The sequence below is a fragment of the Abramis brama genome (genome assembly GCF_963993115.1).
Source record: "Abramis brama genome assembly, chromosome: 15".
In the NCBI taxonomy this organism is placed as follows: domain Eukaryota; kingdom Metazoa; phylum Chordata; class Actinopteri; order Cypriniformes; family Leuciscidae; genus Abramis; species Abramis brama.
The window spans coordinates 16,472,503-16,492,871 of record NC_139977.1 but is presented as its reverse complement, the minus strand read 5'-3'; the positions used below and the strand labels follow the sequence as shown (position 1 = coordinate 16,492,871).

The following is a 20,369-nucleotide window of genomic DNA, read 5'->3' as shown; positions in this document are numbered from 1 at the left end:
CAGGAGGCACAGTGTACGAGAGGAACCGTCATTGTCAGTAGATCCGCTTCCTTTGTGATGCAACATAATGGCAAACAAAGACATATCTGCTGCCGTTTGTCACTACCTTCACCCAGCTGTATGGCCATCACCTCATGCTATTGTTAATCAAGACTGCTTACACAATCACACAGATGCACACACACATACGCAGAGCGCTGGTTCAGGCCCATTCGCTTATGTTGAGAATGATTTGTGCTGCGTGCTGCTCGCTCATTAAGTCCAGCTTACATAATGGAGAGCAGAGGATGAGGAGGAGAAGAGAGGATATGAATAGAAGAGAGAGGAGAGGAGTTATGCAGAGAGGAGGAAAGAGAACATATGGGAGAATAAGAGGAGCAGGTGAGAGGGTAGATGAGAGAAGAGACGAACAGACGAGAGGAGAGGTGGGGAGGAAAGGAACTGAAAGGAGATGGTGTGAGGAGATGAACAGATTGGAGAAAAAGGAGCAGATGAGAGGGAGAGATAGAAGGGAGAGGAGATAAGCAGATGAATGGAGAGGAGCGAGGGAAGGAGGAGAAGAGCAGATGAGAGGCGATAAGGAGTGCAGAAGGGAATTAACATATGGGAGGACAAGGAGATGAAAGAAGAGGTACAAATGAGAAAGGAGGAGAGGAAATAGACATATGAGAGTATAAGAGGTGAAGATGAGAGTGAATAGGAGAAGATGGGAGAATAAGATGAACAGAGGAAAGGAGAGAAGCAGATAAGATAAGCGGGGAAAAGAGAGAGGAAGGGAGATGAAGAAATGACTGAAGGAGAAAAAAGAGTGGAGGAAATGGTCAGATGAGAGGATATGAGTAGGAGTGGATGAAAGGAGAAAGATGAGAGGAGTCGAACAAATGAAAGGAGGAAAGGAGATGAACATATGAGACACAAGGAGCAGATGGAGAGGAGAAAAGAAGAGATGAACTGAGAGGAGAGAGAGAGGAACTAAGGAAAGGAGATGAACAGAGGTACGTGGAGAAGAGGTGAAAGAAAGGGGGGTGAATAGATGTGACCCTGTTCATCTCCAGTAGGGGTGCACCGATCCGACTTTTTCAGTCCCGATACCGATACCGATGCCTGGGCTTTGTGTATCTGTCGATACCCGATACCGATCCGATACTATAGTTGAATTAATAATAAACTGTATACCTTCCACCTTATACCTTCCTTGAAGAGACTAAAGGCACCAGACTTTACTAACTAAACATAACTAAGACAAAATAACAGATGTATGTAATGTGTTGAATTCTTATTTATTTAAAAAACAATTGTGCATTCAAATCGAAAATAGAATATAATCAAACTTCTTTAAATAAATGTAAAAAAAAAAAAAATGTAGCAGTGGAAACAAAAAAACAGTGTATTGGTCAAACATACAATAGTAATCTGACAGTTTCCAAAAATTGTAAACATGTAAAAATATAAAGTGCAAAGTCCTGCAAACAGGAATTTAAAATGCAACATAGCAGCTGTACCTGAGAATAAAAAAATAAAAAGTTGGTCGAACAACAACTTGATCACACATACAAATAATAATAACCAAACATTGTAATGTAGTGCAGTGTCACACCACCATCACAAACATGACCTGTGAATGCTCACCTAATTAGCAATGGCAAATTTAAATGTCAGTTTTAATTATCATTATGTTTCATATTTTTAAAAATGAAAACAAAAAGAAGCAGGGTTGTGTTTTATATTTCGTGTTGTTATAAATATATGCAGTAAAGATAATCAATGTACGCGTTTGCCTGAACCACATTTATGTGGCCATTAATATGTTTAATTTTTTTTTTTTAAATGAAAAGAGGCAGAGTGGTGTTTTATAACATACTTCGTTTTATTGTTGGCTAAAATATACATAAAGAGATGACCGGAGTAGCCAGAGCGAGCTGAGTGACGCGATCAAGAGCGCTGCTGTTCCATTTGCAGAATAACCGGACTCGCATCCTCTCGTCCTCGGGAGTTCGTTCTCCAAAGTCGAACTTGGCAAGTCCGAACTACCAAGGACGGACGCAAGTCCGAAGTTTGCGTACTTGGTATTGAGAAACGGCCTCTGGCTCGCTCCATGTTGCTTCTAGCATGCGACACACGTGAAGCTGAATGACGTAGGTTCTGCTGCGACGACAAAAAAAAAAAAAAAACCTGGATCGGCCCGTGGATCTGTTATTTTTTCCGATCCCCGATCCAGCTATTTTATCAGTATCGCGGCCGATATCCGATCCTAATATCGGATCGGTGCACCCCTAATCTCCAGGTGAGGAGGGGTTACAAAATAAAAAGAAAGGAGGAGATGAACACATGAGATGATGATTTGAGATGGGAGATGGAAGGGAAGTGAGATAAGCAGTTTACAGTAGAGGAGGAGAAGAGGAGAGAAAAGAGATTCTGAATGAGAGGAGAGATGGAGAGAAAAGAAGAAGGGAAATGAACAGATGGTGAGCAAGGAGAGAAGAAAGACGAGAGCAGTCGAACAAATTAAGGGAGGAAAGGAGATGAACAGATGAGAGGAGAAAAGAGGAAGAAGAAGAACAGAGGAGAGGAGGTGAATAGAGGACAAAAGAGGAGAACAGGGGAGATGAATCAATAAGATGATATGAGAGAGGAGAGAAGAGGAGCAGATGAAAGAAGATAAGAACATGAATGAAAGCATGAGAGGAGAAAAGAGGAGATGAACAGATAACAGGAGTGAGAGGTGTGATCTGTTGGATGGATCCGATATCAGGAGTAAAGGAGGAGCACAGAGAGAAAGATCACTGTGACACACATGGGATTCCATCAACATTCTCCTCGTGTGCTCGGGTGGCATGTGACCCACACGGGAATGTGAACAGGCATGTTAATTCCACGTTTAATACCTCTTTCTCCCGAAGCACAGTTAAAATCAGCTCCGCGAACCAGCCGATTCGTTTAAACAGAAGCACTTAACACCGGGACCCGGGATCATTTCCATGCACAATTCATATACCTCTTCATGCATAATGTAATGTATCAATATGCAGGATCCGCTCATTTATATACAGTAAACGCCACTTACTAACACAGCCAGGGCGCATCTGATTTGCCTATGCATTATGCAGCTCTGATGCTGCAACGTGACTGGGCATATCTGCATTCCCCCCACCACCCCCACCCCCACCGTTTTGGATTATATAAACCTAGTATCCATATCTACAAAGACTTTAACAACAGGAATTTCAGACAGCGGCAGATGAGCAGGTTTGAAGTCGCCAGGAGTAAACCAGGCGCCCAGGGGGAGAGAGAGCCCACCTGGGGATACATGGTGAACCCTAAACTCCTGTGAGACCCGTCTAACACACGCATAACAAAAGCAGTGTGGATGAAATGAATGTGTTTTTAATGACTCGATTTATAACATCTTTTCCAGATCTTGAGCCTCATATGAGGTGAAATCAGATGGTCTCCCACAATGCATCTGCGTGTTTATCGATGGCTTGGGTGCAGTAGAGGAGGCAGGGTGAGAGAAGGGAAATAAGCACAGCGTGAGAAGGCTGAATACAAGGGGGCGGAAGAATCGCTTTACTAGTCGGTGGAGGAGCGAGCGAGCGCAGATAAGCGAGAGAGTTCAACTTGTCACCTCCCTGTCATTCAGTCCTGCTCCGGGAGGAAACAAAGTGAAAGAAACAGCGCTAACTGCAGCCCCTGTGACCCCGGCCTTCGAGAAAACGGTCCCTTTAGCCATTCTCCACATCATTTCCTCTAGAGGCTTTCGTTTTTTCCTCACTACGCTGCGGTGCTTGATTACTTCTAGGGCTTTTTGCTCTATAGTGTGTGTTAATGGTTCATGTTAATGGCCCATTTTGGATGTATGTCAGACTCGGTGGACTGCTTGCGGCTGCTGTGTGATTTAGGACAGATAAGTCCGCTAATTCATTTGACATAAGGGATCTTAATTTAAGCGGCTTCCCCCGAGACATTTAAGGCTAAATAAGTGGTTTGGCTTGAGAATGGATCTATCGATTTGGGCATTGATCTGGAAGTAAAGGAGCTGTTTGGGTAGAGCCTGACAGAATGCTTATGATTTAGCATTTTAAGAAAAGGAGGACAACATGATAGTCTATTTTTGTTAAGCTTGAAACATGAATGCTTGTGTGTTCAGAAAGGAAACATTAGTGAGAGTAGATGAAGGCCTGTAGAGTCGATTAAAATACCCACAAGTTTATCTGTGAGCTAGTGTACTCCTAAATGATGATCATTTAAAGGGATAGTTCACCCAAAAATGAAAATTTTGTCAGTTGTTCCAAACCTCTATGAATGTTGAACACAAAAGAAGATATTTTAAAGAATGTTGGTAATCAAATAGCTGATGGTAGCTTGACTTCTATAGGGAAAAAATAATTGTTTGGATGTTTGGAACAACTTGAGGATGAGTAAGTGATGATATAATTTTTCTTTTTGGGTGAACTATCCCTTTAAAGTCACCTCAAAATCAAATTTGATAATTCTTCTGTTTTCAAGTGTTTTCAAAAATTCAAGTGTTGTGCCATTTTAAACAAAATCATTGACTTTTCTGTTGCTTCCAACTACATTTCACTCACACCATGAGATTGCAGATTAGCAGACGACAACAATCCAACCAATTCTCATTCGAGAAGTAATTTCACTTAAAAATCACAGAAAAAAACGACTGTTTCATGCTGACAGTATCTCTCTTCTAGGAAAGCAAGTCAAAAATATTGAATATGAACGTGTCTAAACAGCCCATAAGAAGCTGCCTGTTATACAGGGATCCCTGAAGACTGATTGGTCAACTAGTCGTTCAGGCAACCCAATGAGTGGTCGAATTTGAAAATATGTAGTTTTGCACATCCCTGTTGTATGTATTGCCTTCCTGTTCCAATAAGACATGCTCTATTGTTCAAAAGTTTGGTGTCAGTCTTTATGAAATTATTACATTTATTCAGCTGTGATGCTTTAAATTGATTAAAATTGACAGTAAAGAAATGTTACAAAAGATTTTTTATTTCAAATAAATGCTGATCTTTTGAACTTTCTATTCATCAAAGAATCTTGCAAAAAATATATCAAAAATATTTGTTTTTTTCAGCATTGGTAATCATAAGAAATGTTTCTTGAGCAGCAAATCAGCATATTAGAATGATTTCTTAAGGATCATGTGACATGACTTTTAAATGTAAATGTCATGTGACACTAAAGAATAGAGTAATGATGCTTCAACTTTGCATCACAGAAATGAATTATATAGGCTATATTAAAACAGTATAATATTTTAAAATCTTACAATATTACCATATGTACTGTATTTTTGATCAAATAAATGCAGTCTGATGAGCATAAGAGACCCCAAGCTTTTGAACAAAATTGTACATTAACAAGGAAAGAAAACTGCTTGTCAAGCGATTTCATGATGTATATTAAGTGGGAGAAACAGGAAGTGACATGCTCCACAGTTTCTCACAGGTCTCAAGCATGGTGACGCACTTACACTAGGTCATATCACACAATCTGGACTTTTGCTGTAAACCCAGATTCCTCAAGCGCCGGAGTTTGACTGAAATTCTCACAAGAGTCAGAACAGACACACTTGCCTATAATTCCACGAACCTCTATCTTCGCATGACAGCGATGTGGGCTTTGTATCTAGGTATAGGGATATGTGACGAAGAAGCTAAGAGGGTTTTAAACGTGTGTGTCCGTGGCCACACCCACACACACTACAGGCTGAGAGGCCTCTGGGGCAAACTCTTAGGCAGCATCTCCATGCCAACGCAAACTCCTCATTTATTTCATTCTTTATTCTCATCAAATTCATGTCTCCATGGAAACAGGAGTTTGCGTTGCTCTCTCTCTCTCTCTCTCTCTCTCTCTCTCTCTCTCTCTCTCTCTCTCTCTCTCCCTCTCTCACTCTCAGAGAGAGAGAGAATTATGTTGCAAAAGGAGCAACAAAGATCTTCAGGCCAGCTACAGCATGTTGGATATAGGTGTATCTTAGGTGTTTCACGGCCCTAGATGTGCACAGCTGTGATTGTGCTTTCTGTCAATTCGATCAGTTCATTATGACTCAAGCAATCTACATGTTGACATTAAGGGATTACGCGGTTACAGAATGATTTTAGTAGCTATGGCTGTATGAATCCCCCATGGATTAACATTTGTATATTCTGTATATTAAGCAAACAAACAGTTGTGTCTGTTTGCATCCAGCTCAGCTAGTCAATATTTTCTCCTCTCTCTCTCTCTCTCGCTCTCTTTCTCCGCCACCTTCTTTTCCTTTATGCAGTGTGCGGTGACATTCATGGGCAGTTTTTCGACCTGATGAAGCTGTTTGAGGTGGGCGGCTCTCCAGCCACGACACGATACTTGTTCCTGGGCGACTATGTGGACCGGGGTTACTTCAGTATCGAGGTGAGAAGAGTATGCATCCATCTATTTAGGGCTGGGTGATAAACGATGTCATATAGAGATCGCGATACAATTTATGTCGACATTTTCACTCAATATGAGTATGAATTACCCCACCAATACTTGCTCCACAGCAGAAATAGACGCTACAACAGCCAGTCAGTCTGCAGGGAGCCGGTGAGGGAAACGAAAGTGAAATTGTGTTAACCTCCAAAGCTAACCAAAGCTGAGGAAATTGTTGAAAAAAGGATAACGCAACATCAATTACATGGAGGTGGTTTGGGTTTCTCTTTTGCTCTTTTAGAAAAGTTGCCAGCCACCGCCAGCAGTTTTTAACATTTTCTCCAAAAATGTCATGGCCCCCAGAATATTTTGATCAAAAAGCTGTGAAAATAGCAATTTTGTCAAAGACTACATCTAGATGGGATTCAGAACGTAGATGGAGTAGATCGAGTCCATCAACACCCCTAATGCTTGCACAGTCCTATAACTCGTCCTGGATTGACATTTCAGCAGTTTTGATTTATATGCTGTTTAATGTTGATGATCGTGTGATTTTACAAGTCAAGTCACATTTATTCATAGCTTTACAGAGATAACAGGAAAATAATGCAACAAAGTTTGTTTCCAGAAGAAAATAGCGTCACAGTCCAGCTTAAGTAAGTTCAGTGATGATTCATTTTTGTTGTAAACAAAAAAAAAGTTATTAATTTAGTTAATTTATGTATGTAGCCGCTCTGGAGAAAACCGTGATCGTCCAGCTCAGTTTTGTTCTCATATAATGGTGTCAATGCAGGCAGATCAATAATATTGTTGAATATTAAATTAAATACATTAAATTTACGTATGCATATGTTTGCATATAATATCGCTTGTTTCTGCGTCTTCTTCACGTGTGTTTTGATCAGGGGCACGTTCAAGTTCAAAACGGTGCGCAACGTTTTGCTACGGTTTCCGGGTTGAACGTCATGTTTCCTGGAAACGGCGTGCACCGGTGTGCAACGGGGTTTGAGATACGTTTTCTCTTGTTTGGTGGGTGTGTCAGAACTGCAGTCCAATCAGCAGCAACATGTATATAAAGCACACGGTATTAAAGTGAACTCGCACAATGGGTTCAAGGAAAGTAATTTACAAATGTGTTCTATGCAGCTCGGTATACACAACAACTGAGGATATTAGAAGACATGTTTGTGTAAGTTTTATTGTAAAAATATAGGATATCAACATAATGATGTAGTTGTTTATATTTTTAGCTTCATTGCAAGTGTATGACATTTGGTATAGAAATAAACAATGGTAATTAAGTGCTTTTCCTAAAAATGAGAAAGAAAATACAGGGTATTAAAACAGTATACGAACTACAAATAAAGTCAGTATGTGAGGCTAAATAGATGTGTTTTAGTCTGAATTAGGTAAGATGTGTGCTTCCATTTCAGTTTCAGCAATCCCTTCACTCCATTGGGATGTTCTCTGTTGTTCTGGACGGCAAGTGCAGTAACTGTAACATCGGGCATATTTTGTAGTATTAAACACATATTTATACCGACTTCATCAGGCTCCGAAAATTCTTCACAAAGAACACAAAGAATGGCCTTCTCAGCTGCCATAGTTGCAACTCTTGCGTCATCAGAACAGTGTGTTCAACGCATCACCGTTTCTGTTTAAAAAACGTTGTGCAACGTTTTGTTCGGGGCTGAACGCAGCCCAGGAGATTCAGTACTCTTTCAGAAGATGAGTAACAGCGCCCCCTACCGTATAACAGTGAAAATAGGGAAAGCCGGAAAATTCCGTCAATGGCAGGGAAGCGTTTTCTCACAAATGACAGAAATTTCTGTCAACTGGTGGGAAAGAGTTAAAAGCGACAAAGCTAAGGGCTAAGTGATAGACTAAGACTAAGTGCTAAATGATAGACTAAGGGCTAAGTTATAGAATTAGACTAAGGGCTAAATGATAGACTAAGACTAAGGGCTAAGTGATAGACTAAGACTAAGGGCTAAGTGATAGACCAAGACTAAGGGCTAAGTTATAGACTAAGACTAAGGGCTAAATGATAGACTAAGGGCCAATCCCAATTCTACCCCTTACCCCTTCACTTTCCCCTTCCCCTCTGTTTTGCGTGTGCACGTGAAGGGGTAGGGCTGTCTCAATTCTCTTTTGGTTGGAGGGGTAGGGGTAAGGGGAAGGGCCAGATAGCCCTTGAAACGAAGATTTTTCGGGACCACACTTCAAACGAAGGGGTATGAGAAATGTACCTGCATACACCGGCTACAGAGGCAACATCACTGCCAATAATCATTTTCTTTGTCACATTCAATCTTGTGCTCATATTTACGGTCATGTTCTTTAAAGAAACGGTTGCAAAAAAATCGTTAAAGTTCGTTAACAATATGACGCGTGTAAAAAGCTAAAGTTTGAAGCGAAGTGGACGCGCGAATGAGGCGAATTCGCGTCCACTGCGCCACACTAAACGCCTTTCATTCGCGCCGCAAGACCTCCAGACGCGCGTAAACGCGTCTTAACATTGAAATCACACGCGCCAGACGCTCTATTCGCGTTTGGTGTGAACGCAGCTTTAGGCGTCGAAGATATCGTCATCTCCGTTGTTTTCTGCAAACTTCAGAAAAAAATACAAAAAATAGCTGTAACTCACGCAAGACTACAGCTGACGACGGCATCTTGGAAGTTTGTGATAAACATTGGTGCATCTCCTGTGACGTAACTTTAGGTGCTAGCGACGATGTATAATGACATGTAACGGTGTAGTAGTGGTGTCCCATTTCTTAGGGGAATATTTTCACCCCTACGCCTTGACACTCTGTTTCAAGGGGCAAGGGTTAGGGGTAGGCGAAGGGTTAAGGGTAGGCGAAGGGGTATAAAATAGAATTGGGATTGGGCCTAAGACTAAGGGTTAAGTGATAGACTAAGACTAAGGGCTAAGTGATAGACCAAGACTAAGGGCTAAGTGATAGACTAAGACTAAGAGCTAAGTGATAGACTAAGACTAAGGGCTAAGTGATAGGCCAAGACTAAGGGCTAAGTGATAGACCAAGACTAAGGGCTAAGTGATAGACCAAGACTAAGGGCTAAGTGATAGACTAAGACTAAGGGCTAAGTGATAGACTAAGGGCTAAATGATAGACTAAGACTAAGGGCTAAGTGATAGACCAAGACTAAGGGCTAAGTGATAGGCCAAGACTAAGGGCTAAGTGATAGACTAAGACTAAGGGCTAAGTGATAGGCCAAGACTAAGGGCTAAGTGATAGACCAAGACTAAGGGCTAAGTGATAGACCAAGACTAAGGGCTAAGTGATAGACTAAGACTAAGGGCTAAGTGATAGACTAAGGGCTAAATGATAGACTAAGACTAAGGGCTAAGTGATAGACCAAGACTAAGGGCTAAGTGATAGACTAAGACTAAGGGCTAAGTGATAGACTAAGACTAAGGGCTAAGTGATAGACTAAGACTAAGTGCTAAGTGATAGACTAAGACTAAGGGCTAAGTGATAGACCAAGAGTAAGGGCTAAATGATAGACTAAGACTAAGGGCTAAGTGATAGACCAAGACTAAGGGCTAAGTGATAGACTAAGACTAAGGGCTAAGTGATAGACTAAGGTCAGTGGAACAAAAAGTTGAACATCTTTTAACTTGAGCGGTGCCTTTTTAGTGCAACGGTCAAACACATCTGTCTAGTGCAGGTTTACATAGAAAAAACAATAGAAAAGTGAAATGGAAAAACGCGTTCACGGCCTAGACGGTGTGCAAAACATGTCGTTGGTTGGTTCCAACCAAGGCAGGAAACCCAAAAAACCTTTTCCATCATCATCCCAAGTCCCAACCACAACACAGAGTGTACAAGAATGTGGTCCCATGTTAATCTGTGTATCATAATGACTGGTTTACAATGTTTATATTTTGCACTTTTTACTTAAATTACTACCTCTAAATAATTTCATAGATGTAAAATCAGTTCATAGTTAATATTTTTTTTAACTTTATTTTATCCAACTTTATTTGTAAAGTTTATTTACAATATAAAGTAAATAATTTAATTTGTATTTGCAACCTAACTTCTATTGTTTTAAGGCAGAAAAAGCTTAAATTTGCACAGCTAAAAGTTTACGTTATGTTATTCTATTTTTGCTAATAAAATATAAAAATGTAGTTAATGAACCTTCTGGTTTCTCCAGGCTTCAGTCATTGTCTGGATACTCTTCAAGCTGGCAGCATTATCAAATTATATATTGTGATAAATATCGATATCAATCAATATGGAAAGAAAATATTGTGATCATATTTTTGCTATATCGTCCAGCCCTACATCTATTCATGGTTTCATGGTAATCACGTTAATTGAAAGAACTGAAAGAATTTGGATTAATTTGAATGAAAAGGTTAATTTGTGTCATTACCATGTCTAGATTGAATTTGCATTTCAGTACTGATTTTTAAGAAAAATCGGCAGCATTTTATTAAACATAGTGAAACTGTGTTAAAAAGAATAACTGCACTAGCTGAAAGCATTATTAAAATAGTCAAAATATTTAATAAACTAATTCTACGAAAACTGGCAGAGGTTAAATGTTGTAATATGTATGTATGCATGTATGATGACACATGTCTAAAAAATAAGAAATATTCCATGTAGTCTTTCAATTAATAAACATTATAACTAATTTAATCAATGAATTAATTAATTTAAGCATTATAATTATAAAAGCATTAAAAAGCTTTTGTTTTCGATGGATTATAGCATGCCAAATTGCAAGACACCACTGTAACTGCTTGCACCATGTGACAAAAAGTGTTTTTTATTGAAAAAAAGTATTAATAATAAGAAAAAAATAATATGACAACTTTAAAAATCCCCCCTAAAAATGTCCATTTTCCATTTTCAAGGCAGTCGGTAGGTTTTGAAACTCACATGAAAGCATAACCTACAGTTTCTTTTGACCAAGCAGACATGGTTATTGGCTGATAGTTATCCCAGTTATCTTGTAGTGTTCCTTTGAAAACAATTCTTTCACACACGTCAGGGAATCTTCCTCCAGCTTCAAATAGAGAAGAGGAATCAGTCATCCGTGAGCGCTGTGCTCTGACATTCACGTTCTTTGACATGTCCAGTTTCTGCCATCTTTGACTGTAGGCCATGATTAGCTCTGCGAACACATTTCAACACAGACTGCTCAATTCAATCACTCAGCTCCCAATGTTTTTGGTGGAGAAATCTTCTTCTATTTGTTAAAGCATAAATACATGAGATCAGCATGAGTTAGTCAGCCTGGAAACCCATGTATGGTTTGGTCCGCGGGCAGCCAGTGAATGTGATGAGGGCTGACAGTAGATGTGATAACATATGTAATGTAATTGGAAGTGTATCATTAACACTACACAGACATTGCGCTGGCCTGAATTAGCATGATGTCTGTAGGTATCTCATGGATGTGGCCATATGTTTCAGCTCTTTTTCTCTCTCCTTCTCTGTAGTGTGTTCTGTACCTCTGGTCACTGAAAATCCTCTACCCAAAGACGCTATTTTTACTGAGAGGAAATCATGAATGTAGACATTTGACAGAATATTTCACCTTCAAACAAGAATGTGAGTATTCCCCTTTTGCGCTTGCAATGCTGTTTTAATGTGCTGGTTATGTCATTTGTAATGGCGAAAGAATTACTAGTGAAAAGTATCAGTAGTAAATTAATACTTTTATTTAGCAAGGATGCATTGAATTGATCAAAAGTGACAGTAAAGTTATTATTATGTTACTAATGTTACAAAAGATTTATATTTGAGTTGTTTTGAACTTTCCATTCATTAAAGAATCCTGAAAAAAATTGTTCACGGTTTCGGAAAAAAAATATTAAGCAAGCGGTTATAAATGTTTTCAACATATTTTCATAATTTGACACTTAAAGACTGGCGAAATGGCTTCTGAAAATTCAGCTTTGCCATCACAGGGATAAATTACATTTTTAAAAATATTAAAATAGAAAACTAATATTATACTAATATTTCAGTATTACTGTATTTCTGATCAAATAAATGTAGCCCTGGTCTAAATACTTAAATACTAAATACTTAACTTTTGAATGGTAGCATATATATTTAACATCATTTATTTTTATATTATATTTCAAATCTGAATTTACATCTGACTTGTAATTCATAGCTCAGAATAATGGTTTAAAAAGATTGGAAAGGTGTAGATTCCATAGCGATTTATTTTTCTGTTTTCCAGTATATTTAATATAATTTTATAATTTCCTTATTTAGAATAAATAATTGTATTGTATGTTTTATAGGTAAGTTTACAAGAAGTTTAATTTGTTAACATTAGTTAACAATAACAAAGGTTAATATGTCCTGTACAAATAAGAGATATTGCTGATTGTTAGCTCATGTTAGTTAATGCATTAACTAATGTTAACAAATGAGACCTTATTGTAAAGTTTTAGCTTTATCTGTATATTTGATTTGTAATTCATGTTTCAGAAAAATGACATGTTTAAAAGGGGTATATGAATTTCCATATCCCTATATTTCACAGTAAATAATCAAATTAGATTAACAGAGCATAACCCTCAATTTCCTACTATGTCTATTGTTCCTGAAAAGGACAAATCTTTCCATTTAAGGTGAATGAGGTTTATAACGCAGAGCAGTTGGGAGGGGGGAGGGGTGGAGGGGGGTGGGATGTGGAGTATGAGGTAATGCTTCAGAACGGAGCCTTCCCATGAGGCAGAGCGGCGGAGCACAGAGACAGGTGAGGTGGGAGGGAGAGGTGACGGCAAACTCTTTCTGTGTCTACTCCACTGACGTGTCGGCATGGTTACATATGCTTTTGAGAGGTGGCGTATTGAGACATAATGAGAATAGGACACGCGTCGACACACTGAGAGAAAAAAAAAACCTTCTCTGTCTCGAGACACTGTTTATCTTGTGTGTGAGTGTTTGTGACGCACTGAGACACATGGGGCTGACCATTAAAATTCGGTCCCAGTAGGAATCTAATGAGGCCAGAGAAAAACATGATAAGTGCTGTCATAACAAAATAGCTGTTGTTTGCAACAAATATTAGGTTGTTTTTGGCAAAAGAACTGTAAAAAACAAACAAAAAAACATGATGTCACCTCTGGTATCTTTCTTAAAATGACTTTCCTTCATTTAGCCTTAGGGGGCATTTCGTGGGAAAACAAGATTTTTTTGTTCTTTTGAAATGAAAGAGCTTGATGTACTATGTCAACATACTTTAATGTTAACGCATGCTTGTGATGTCAGAACCTTTACTGTATTAGAATGACCGCCCAGACGCCCACGCTTACGTATTAATTTATGTAGCATATTTACATATGCTCATTTAGTTCAGCAACTTCTCCCTGATAACAACAGTGCCATTTTGCTGAGAATAACCAATCATAACTGAGATCATTTACATAAATACCAAGTTTATATAGGTCCTTAACGGTCACATCGTTAACTACATGACACCAGCTGAATTGTGAATGCTGATGGTACCATTTACTTTTTACTCTTAAGAAAGAATTCTACTCATTCAGCAAGTTAATGAGGTGACAGATGTGTGCAATCAGACTACATTTCCCATCATGCTCTGTGGCAGCACAAGAATGAAAAAAAAAAAAAAAACACACACAGATAAAGCATCAATTACACATCTAATGCATATTCTTTGGTCTTCATTTTGTTATGCTAGCACTAAAAATGTCTTTGGAAAGTGAAAAACAGAGTAACAGATATTGGCTCATGGCTGTCTGTGTACATTCATTTTCTATGTATTTGATAGTACCTTTATACTCACTTGTTCTCTTTCTCCCTCTCTGTGTATCAGGTAAAATCAAGTATTCAGAGCAGGTTTACGATTCCTGTATGGATGCGTTTGACTGTCTGCCCTTGGCAGCTCTCATGAACCAACAGTTCCTGTGCGTCCACGGTGGCCTGTCCCCAGAAATACAGAGCTTAGACGACATAAAGAAGGTACTGCCAAGCCATGCGTTAACAGCAGCGCTGTGTGTGGGAGGAGAAAGATGTCATGCATGGCCACAAGAAAGCAGTGAATGTGTGTGTATTACTGTATTCTGTATTATATTTGTGTCTCTGTGGCCTAGTTGGACCGGTTCAAGGAGCCCCCAGCATTCGGGCCTATGTGTGATTTGCTTTGGTCTGATCCACTGGAGGACTTCGGCAATGAAAAGAGCCAAGAGTACTTTAGCCACAACACAGTCAGAGGCTGCTCATACTTTTACAGGTGGGTGATTTTTGTGTTTTTAAAGGTGTGTGTTTTGATGTGCCTGAGTGTGGACATGTTGTCACACTATATGAGAAAAGTCACAAAGAATTCTGCCATAAAATGGCCTATTATGGAATACCTTTAAAAGTTAACATACAACCATTGTTTTATACTAAATATATTGTAATCAACAAATAAATTTGTTAAAACGTGAATGGCAACTTGCCCAAATAAAAATATGACAACAAAATGTATTATTATCAATGTTGAAAACAGTTTTGCTGCTTGATATCTTTGTGGAAACCATGATACTTGTTTTATTTTATTTTATCACAGGATTCTTTGATGAATAGAAAGTTCATTAGAAGAGAATTTATTTGAAATAGAAATCTTTTTTAACATTATAAATGTATTTACTGTTACTGATGCATCCATAATGAATAAAAAGGTATTAATTTATTTTAAAAGAAACCCTACTGAACCCTAACCTTTGAAAAGTATTATATTTTTTTTACATGAATTTTCAAAATATTTTTTACAAATCTGTTTATATAGGTTTTATTGTGTTCACCTTTTTACACACCTATAGAAAAAGATATTAGGATTTTAGTTTGGAAGACAAAATTATAATTTTTTAAGATGATTTTGAATGAGGTGTTTGAAACCAACACACAAAACCACTGTTTGAGAAAATGAGTAATTGAACTTTTCACTCAAAGTCTTATAGTTACTTAGAAACAGCTTATATGACAACTAGCCCCAGTTTCCCTTGAATGTATAAATAGGCATATGTTATATATGTGTCAGCGTGTATGTAGATGCTTGTGTAACAGATTGTGTGCACATATTTGAGTGTATTCATGTGAGTGTGTGTATGAGGACAGCCGAGTCGGTGGGGGGTTGTCGGGTCTCTCCAGGTGTTCAAGGTTGCCCTTGTTTTCTGCCCTCTGCTCTGAATGCATAAAGCAACAGCCTCTTAATATTTCACACACTGCTGAAAATTTGATGGAACAGCAGTGAGCATGTGTATGTGAGAATGAATGTTTGTTTCTCATAGCGAGAGTAAAGATTGGTCTTTGTTTTTCAGCATTTTGATGTTGTGCTTTAGCATTAGCATTAGCATTTCATCTTCTGTAGCTATACAATAGCGTTGTGTGTGTGAGAAACAGACAGAAAGTCCTCCTGTCTATATCCATCCATTCATCCAAATTTGGGCCAGTGATTTGTAGCCTTACATTTATTAGTATGTCTATGCGTAATACCAGTGGCAGCCATGTTACAGGACACACAAGACTGAATTTATTACACATACACACAATGCTTCATACTCTACTTAGACAGATACATACCCACACACATTTATGTTATGCAAGGCTCACAGAAGCCATTTGTTTTAATCTGTGTTGTCAGTGTTCCTCGAGCTGCCCACCTCCCTGAATCACCATGTTGGTGTTTAATCACTACTCTTTCACTCCATTCACTCCGTTTGTTTATGTGATTGCCTTCATGCTAATGCAGGCTCTATGTATATGGTTATATGGTTCCTATACAAATTAAGACATTTAGAGTATAGGATAAGCAATTAGTAGCAAATTTTACATTTTATCCATAAGCAAAACTGTAAATTATTATTATTAATTTTTTTACACAGAATATTTTCTGGTTCAGTTAACATGCATATTGTTTACTTCCTGTAGCTATTGAAATAGTGAGTATTTTTACTTTTACGGATTGACTTCCATTGTAATGGTGCAGTCACATTAGGTCAAATTAGCAGTAAAATTAAGACAAAATGTTGGACTGGTCTGTTGTCAGTAGTTTAGCGAAGTATGAAGCACTTGCTCACACAGAATAATTGTCAGAATAATCTGAAAGTGGACCAGACTTTATGCTGATAGCCAAATGTCAGACTACGCGAGACTAGGGTGAAGATATCAGACGAGGAGAAGGGGGGATGCCTTTTCAGCCTCTTGATCGTACTGTAGTCAGCAGAAAGAGTGAGATGGAAGGAGGGAGTGAGTGAAGGGCTTACACTGCGGCCAGCAACGGCAACGCAGCTTTGCGATCTATCCCACAATCCCCAAGGGCTCTGCAGTGTGGTGTTGCCATGACGACCTGTTTCCTCTTCCCAAACTGGAGCGACTGATAGAGAGAGAGAAAGAGAGATGCAGAGGAAGAAGTGATTGGTAGAAAGCAGTGGTAAAGCAGCAGTGCCCCCTCATTAGCCGATGACACGAGAGAGAAAGACAGAAAGCAGCTCACACACCCTTTTACACACTCTCTGTGTTATAAGCAAACGTATGTTAGCACAGCAGCGCTTTCTCACAAAGAAGCTTGGCAGCGTCCTTCCACGTTCATTTTCATTCATTATATGAAAAAAAGCAGTGTGAACATTCTGCCTGACAGCTCCTTTTCTGTTCCACAGAAGAAAATGTTACAGGTTTGGAATATAGGTGGGAGCTCTGAGGTTATAGGATATTATTAATTTCTTGGTTGCGTTATGATTTTTTACCTTTTTCTGTGTATAGCTATTTATTTAATCTGCGCTGGACTGCGTTGTTTTCATGACAACGATGTACTAAAAACGGAAAAGTTTTTCCCTGTTCACACGGATCCACGAAAACGATTAAAAAAGCTGTGTTATGCATGCCAGTCCAGTAGTTGACGATGTCACTTTGTAAGGAAACACACTAGGCGCCTATAGACTAAACATGTAAAACCGTTCTCTTACGAGAGTCCTCTCGTACTGCGTTTTTATCAAAACGCTACGGGAAAAGTCTCTTTTCACGAAATACTGAAGCAAAAAATTATCCTTAATTTTCATACATGTAAAGCGCGTTGCAGCAGTAGTCAACTATGGCGAGACGGCTTGCTCGCTCATTGGCTGCTCTGCGGCAACTGCATAAGCCTATCGAGCGAGGCCTGAGGTGACGTCAGGCCAATGAGGGCGCTTCGCGCCCTCCTTGCCATTTCCCGCCGAGACGGGTGTGGCTAACCTCTATAAAAGGAGCTCGAAAAGGCTGATTCACTTGATTTTCATCTCTTCAGCGAAGCACACGCATCGCTGGATCACGAGGAAGCAAGCGTCGTCTGAGGCAAGCACTTCAGCGGGACGAGCCACTTGAAGCCGCTGGCCTACGCCGCCTTCTACAGCCGTACCTGCTGCGCTTTCCGACGCATATCCTTTCATTATCCTTTTTACTGTTCTTGTGTGTGTGTGTGTGTGTTCGCCTTGCGACACTCACCCCCTAAAAGAGCTGCGTCTTTTTAAAGATGCCTTCATGCGGCTCGTGCCGAGCCCCACTCACCGAGGGAGACCGCCATGTCATCTGCGTCTCCTGTTTGGGTGAGGACCATGCAGCGCTCGCGCTCGCTGACGGCGGCTGCCCTCACTGCGAGCTTTTGCCTATGGTGACTCTGCGGACTCGCCTGGCATTCTTCTCAGAGCCTGCATTCCCCGCCGCGCTGCCGCGCCGTAAGAAGCGCCGCTCGCAGCGGGTCCCGGAACCCGCTCCAGCCCGACTAAGCTCGCCGGTTTGCCCGCCTGCTTCACCGGCTTCTCCCGAATCACTTCCTGATGCTCAGCGCCCGCAGTCTGCCGCCGCTTCATCACAGGAAGTCGGTTCCGAGGCCGCGTCGGGGGAAAAGGATTCCTGCTCTCTGCTAGCTTCAGGCAGCGAGGACTGGGCGAGCTCCGAGGATCTCGCGCCTGCTGCCCGCAAGCCCACTACGAGAGCCAACATTGAGAGAGAGCTCATGCGAGTACTCGCGCTGGCCGCGGCGAGCCTCGGCCTCGAGTGGTCTGCTCCGGAGCTCCCCTCTCGCACCCGGCTGGATGGTAGCTTCCTCCCTGGTGAGCGCACTTCTCCGGATTCAAAGCCCGCTCCTTTTCTTCCTGAGCTGCATGAAGAAGTTGCGAAGGCCTGGAACGCGCCCTTCTCTGCGCGAACGCGCTCGTCTGTGTCACCAGCATTTTCCTCTCTGGATAATGCGAAAGACCGAGGCTACCTTTCACTTCCGCCGGTGGAACAGGCGATAGCAACCCACCTTTGCCCGCCCTCTGCTGGACGGCGGACTAAACCGGTGTTGCCTTCAAAAGCCTGCCGCATGACGTCGACGCTGCTCGCGCGAATTTTCTCCGCCGCTGGGCAGGCCGCGTCAGCGCTACACACCATGGCTACACTGCAGATATTTCAGGGTGATCTCCTCCGTAAGTTGGACGAGATGGGACCTGAGGCTATCTGCATCGCAGATTTGAGGAGTGCTTCAGATCTAACACTCCGCGCTACCAAGTCTGCTGCACAAGCCATGGGAAAGTGTATGGCTTCCGCCACTGTTGCTGAGAGGCATCTATGGCTGACGCTCACGGAGATGGCTGATTCCGAGCGCAACGCGTTTCTCGACGCCCCGCTGTCTTCCGCTGGCCTTTTCGGTTCTTCTCTCTCCGAGTTCGTGGAGAGATTTACTGAAGCCCAGAAAGCGTCTCAAGCCTTCAAGCACTTCCTCCCGAAGCGCTCTGGTTCTGCAGCGGGTCGTCAAAAACAGACTCCGCGGAGCTCTCAGCCTCAGCCCCCGCCTTCGGCCGAATCCTCACAGCAGCGACAGCAGCGCAGCTCCGGGCCCCGCTCTCGCTCAACCAGCCGACGCCCCGCTCCGCGCGGGCCGCGATCGAGGATTGTGGTGAAGCCGGAAGCCCCGAAGAAGTCCTAGCTCGCCTAGGAAAGCGCAGGTGTGTGAGTCCCGCTGCGGCCGGTCTCTCACCCAAGCGCGCCGCTGTTTCAGTCCCAAGACTTGCGACTGTTCCAGCGTTTTCTGCAAGATGCAAGCCTGCTCAGCCGCCCGCTTGCCTGCACACAAAAGCCGTTTTTACGGCTACCCAGATATATCCCGAAAAGAGTGTATTTTCTGGTGTCCCGGCCACGGCCGATGGTGCTATAAGTGTAGTGTCTATGCCCACTCCTCAGTGCCCATCTCTACACACAAGCACAGCCCTACACTTAGGGCTCGCGCACATAAAATCGACTCAGGTCGATTGCGCTTCCAACATAGTGAAAGTGCCCGCACAAACACTATGTCTCACAGGCCACAGGCTCTCTGTAAAAACGAGACCTGTGCGCGCTCGCTCTGCTCAGTCAGACAGTGCGCCCAAAGCAGTGAATGTGCCCGCTTCCCGCCCACATTTACTCGCAGACATGAGTCCCACGGGACCCGCTCAGCCCTCCCTCACTCAGTCAAGCGCTGTAGTAAGGTCGAGGACGAGCGCTCTGCCCGCTGTAATAAGCGCGCCCCCCGCCTCGAATGCCACAGGCATAATGCCTACGTTATCGCGCCCCGAAGCGCCTCTGTCGCACGGCGAGCAGAGCGCGCTTCGCATCCAGCCCTTAGCCAGCCATGCAGAAGCATGGGCAGCGCTTCCAGGGGTTTCGGACTGGGTGCTAGGCATTATAGAGAGAGGCTTCTCGCTACAGTTTTGTCGACGCCCTCCCCGCTTCACAGCGCGCGTCCAGACTACGGTGGTTTCAGAAGTAGCACACCTACTTCGCGCCGAAATATCAAAACTGATAAGCAAAGGGGCGATAGAGCGTGTTCCCCGAGCTCAAAGCGAAGGGGGGCTATACAGCAGATACTTTCTAGTCCCCAAAAAGGACGGCGGTGTCAGACCCATTCTGGATCTAAGACGGCTAAACAGAGTATTAGTGAAACGCAGTTTCAAA

General features: G+C 41.7%; 1 protein-coding gene across 2 annotated transcripts in view; it reads left to right on the top strand.

Annotated features, from left to right (window-relative positions):
- The window catches only part of ppp3ca (protein phosphatase 3, catalytic subunit, alpha isozyme), a 59,643-nt gene that overhangs the window by 24,079 nt on the left and 15,195 nt on the right, over window positions 1-20,369 (top strand). For both annotated transcript variants that reach the window (XM_084137432.1, XM_084137433.1), the window contains exons 3-6: window positions 6,290-6,414; window positions 11,897-12,008; window positions 14,257-14,402; window positions 14,534-14,673. In XM_084137432.1, the coding sequence (XP_083993558.1) occupies window positions 6,290-6,414; window positions 11,897-12,008; window positions 14,257-14,402; window positions 14,534-14,673 (523 nt within the window). The remainder of the gene's footprint in view (window positions 1-6,289; window positions 6,415-11,896; window positions 12,009-14,256; window positions 14,403-14,533; window positions 14,674-20,369) is intronic.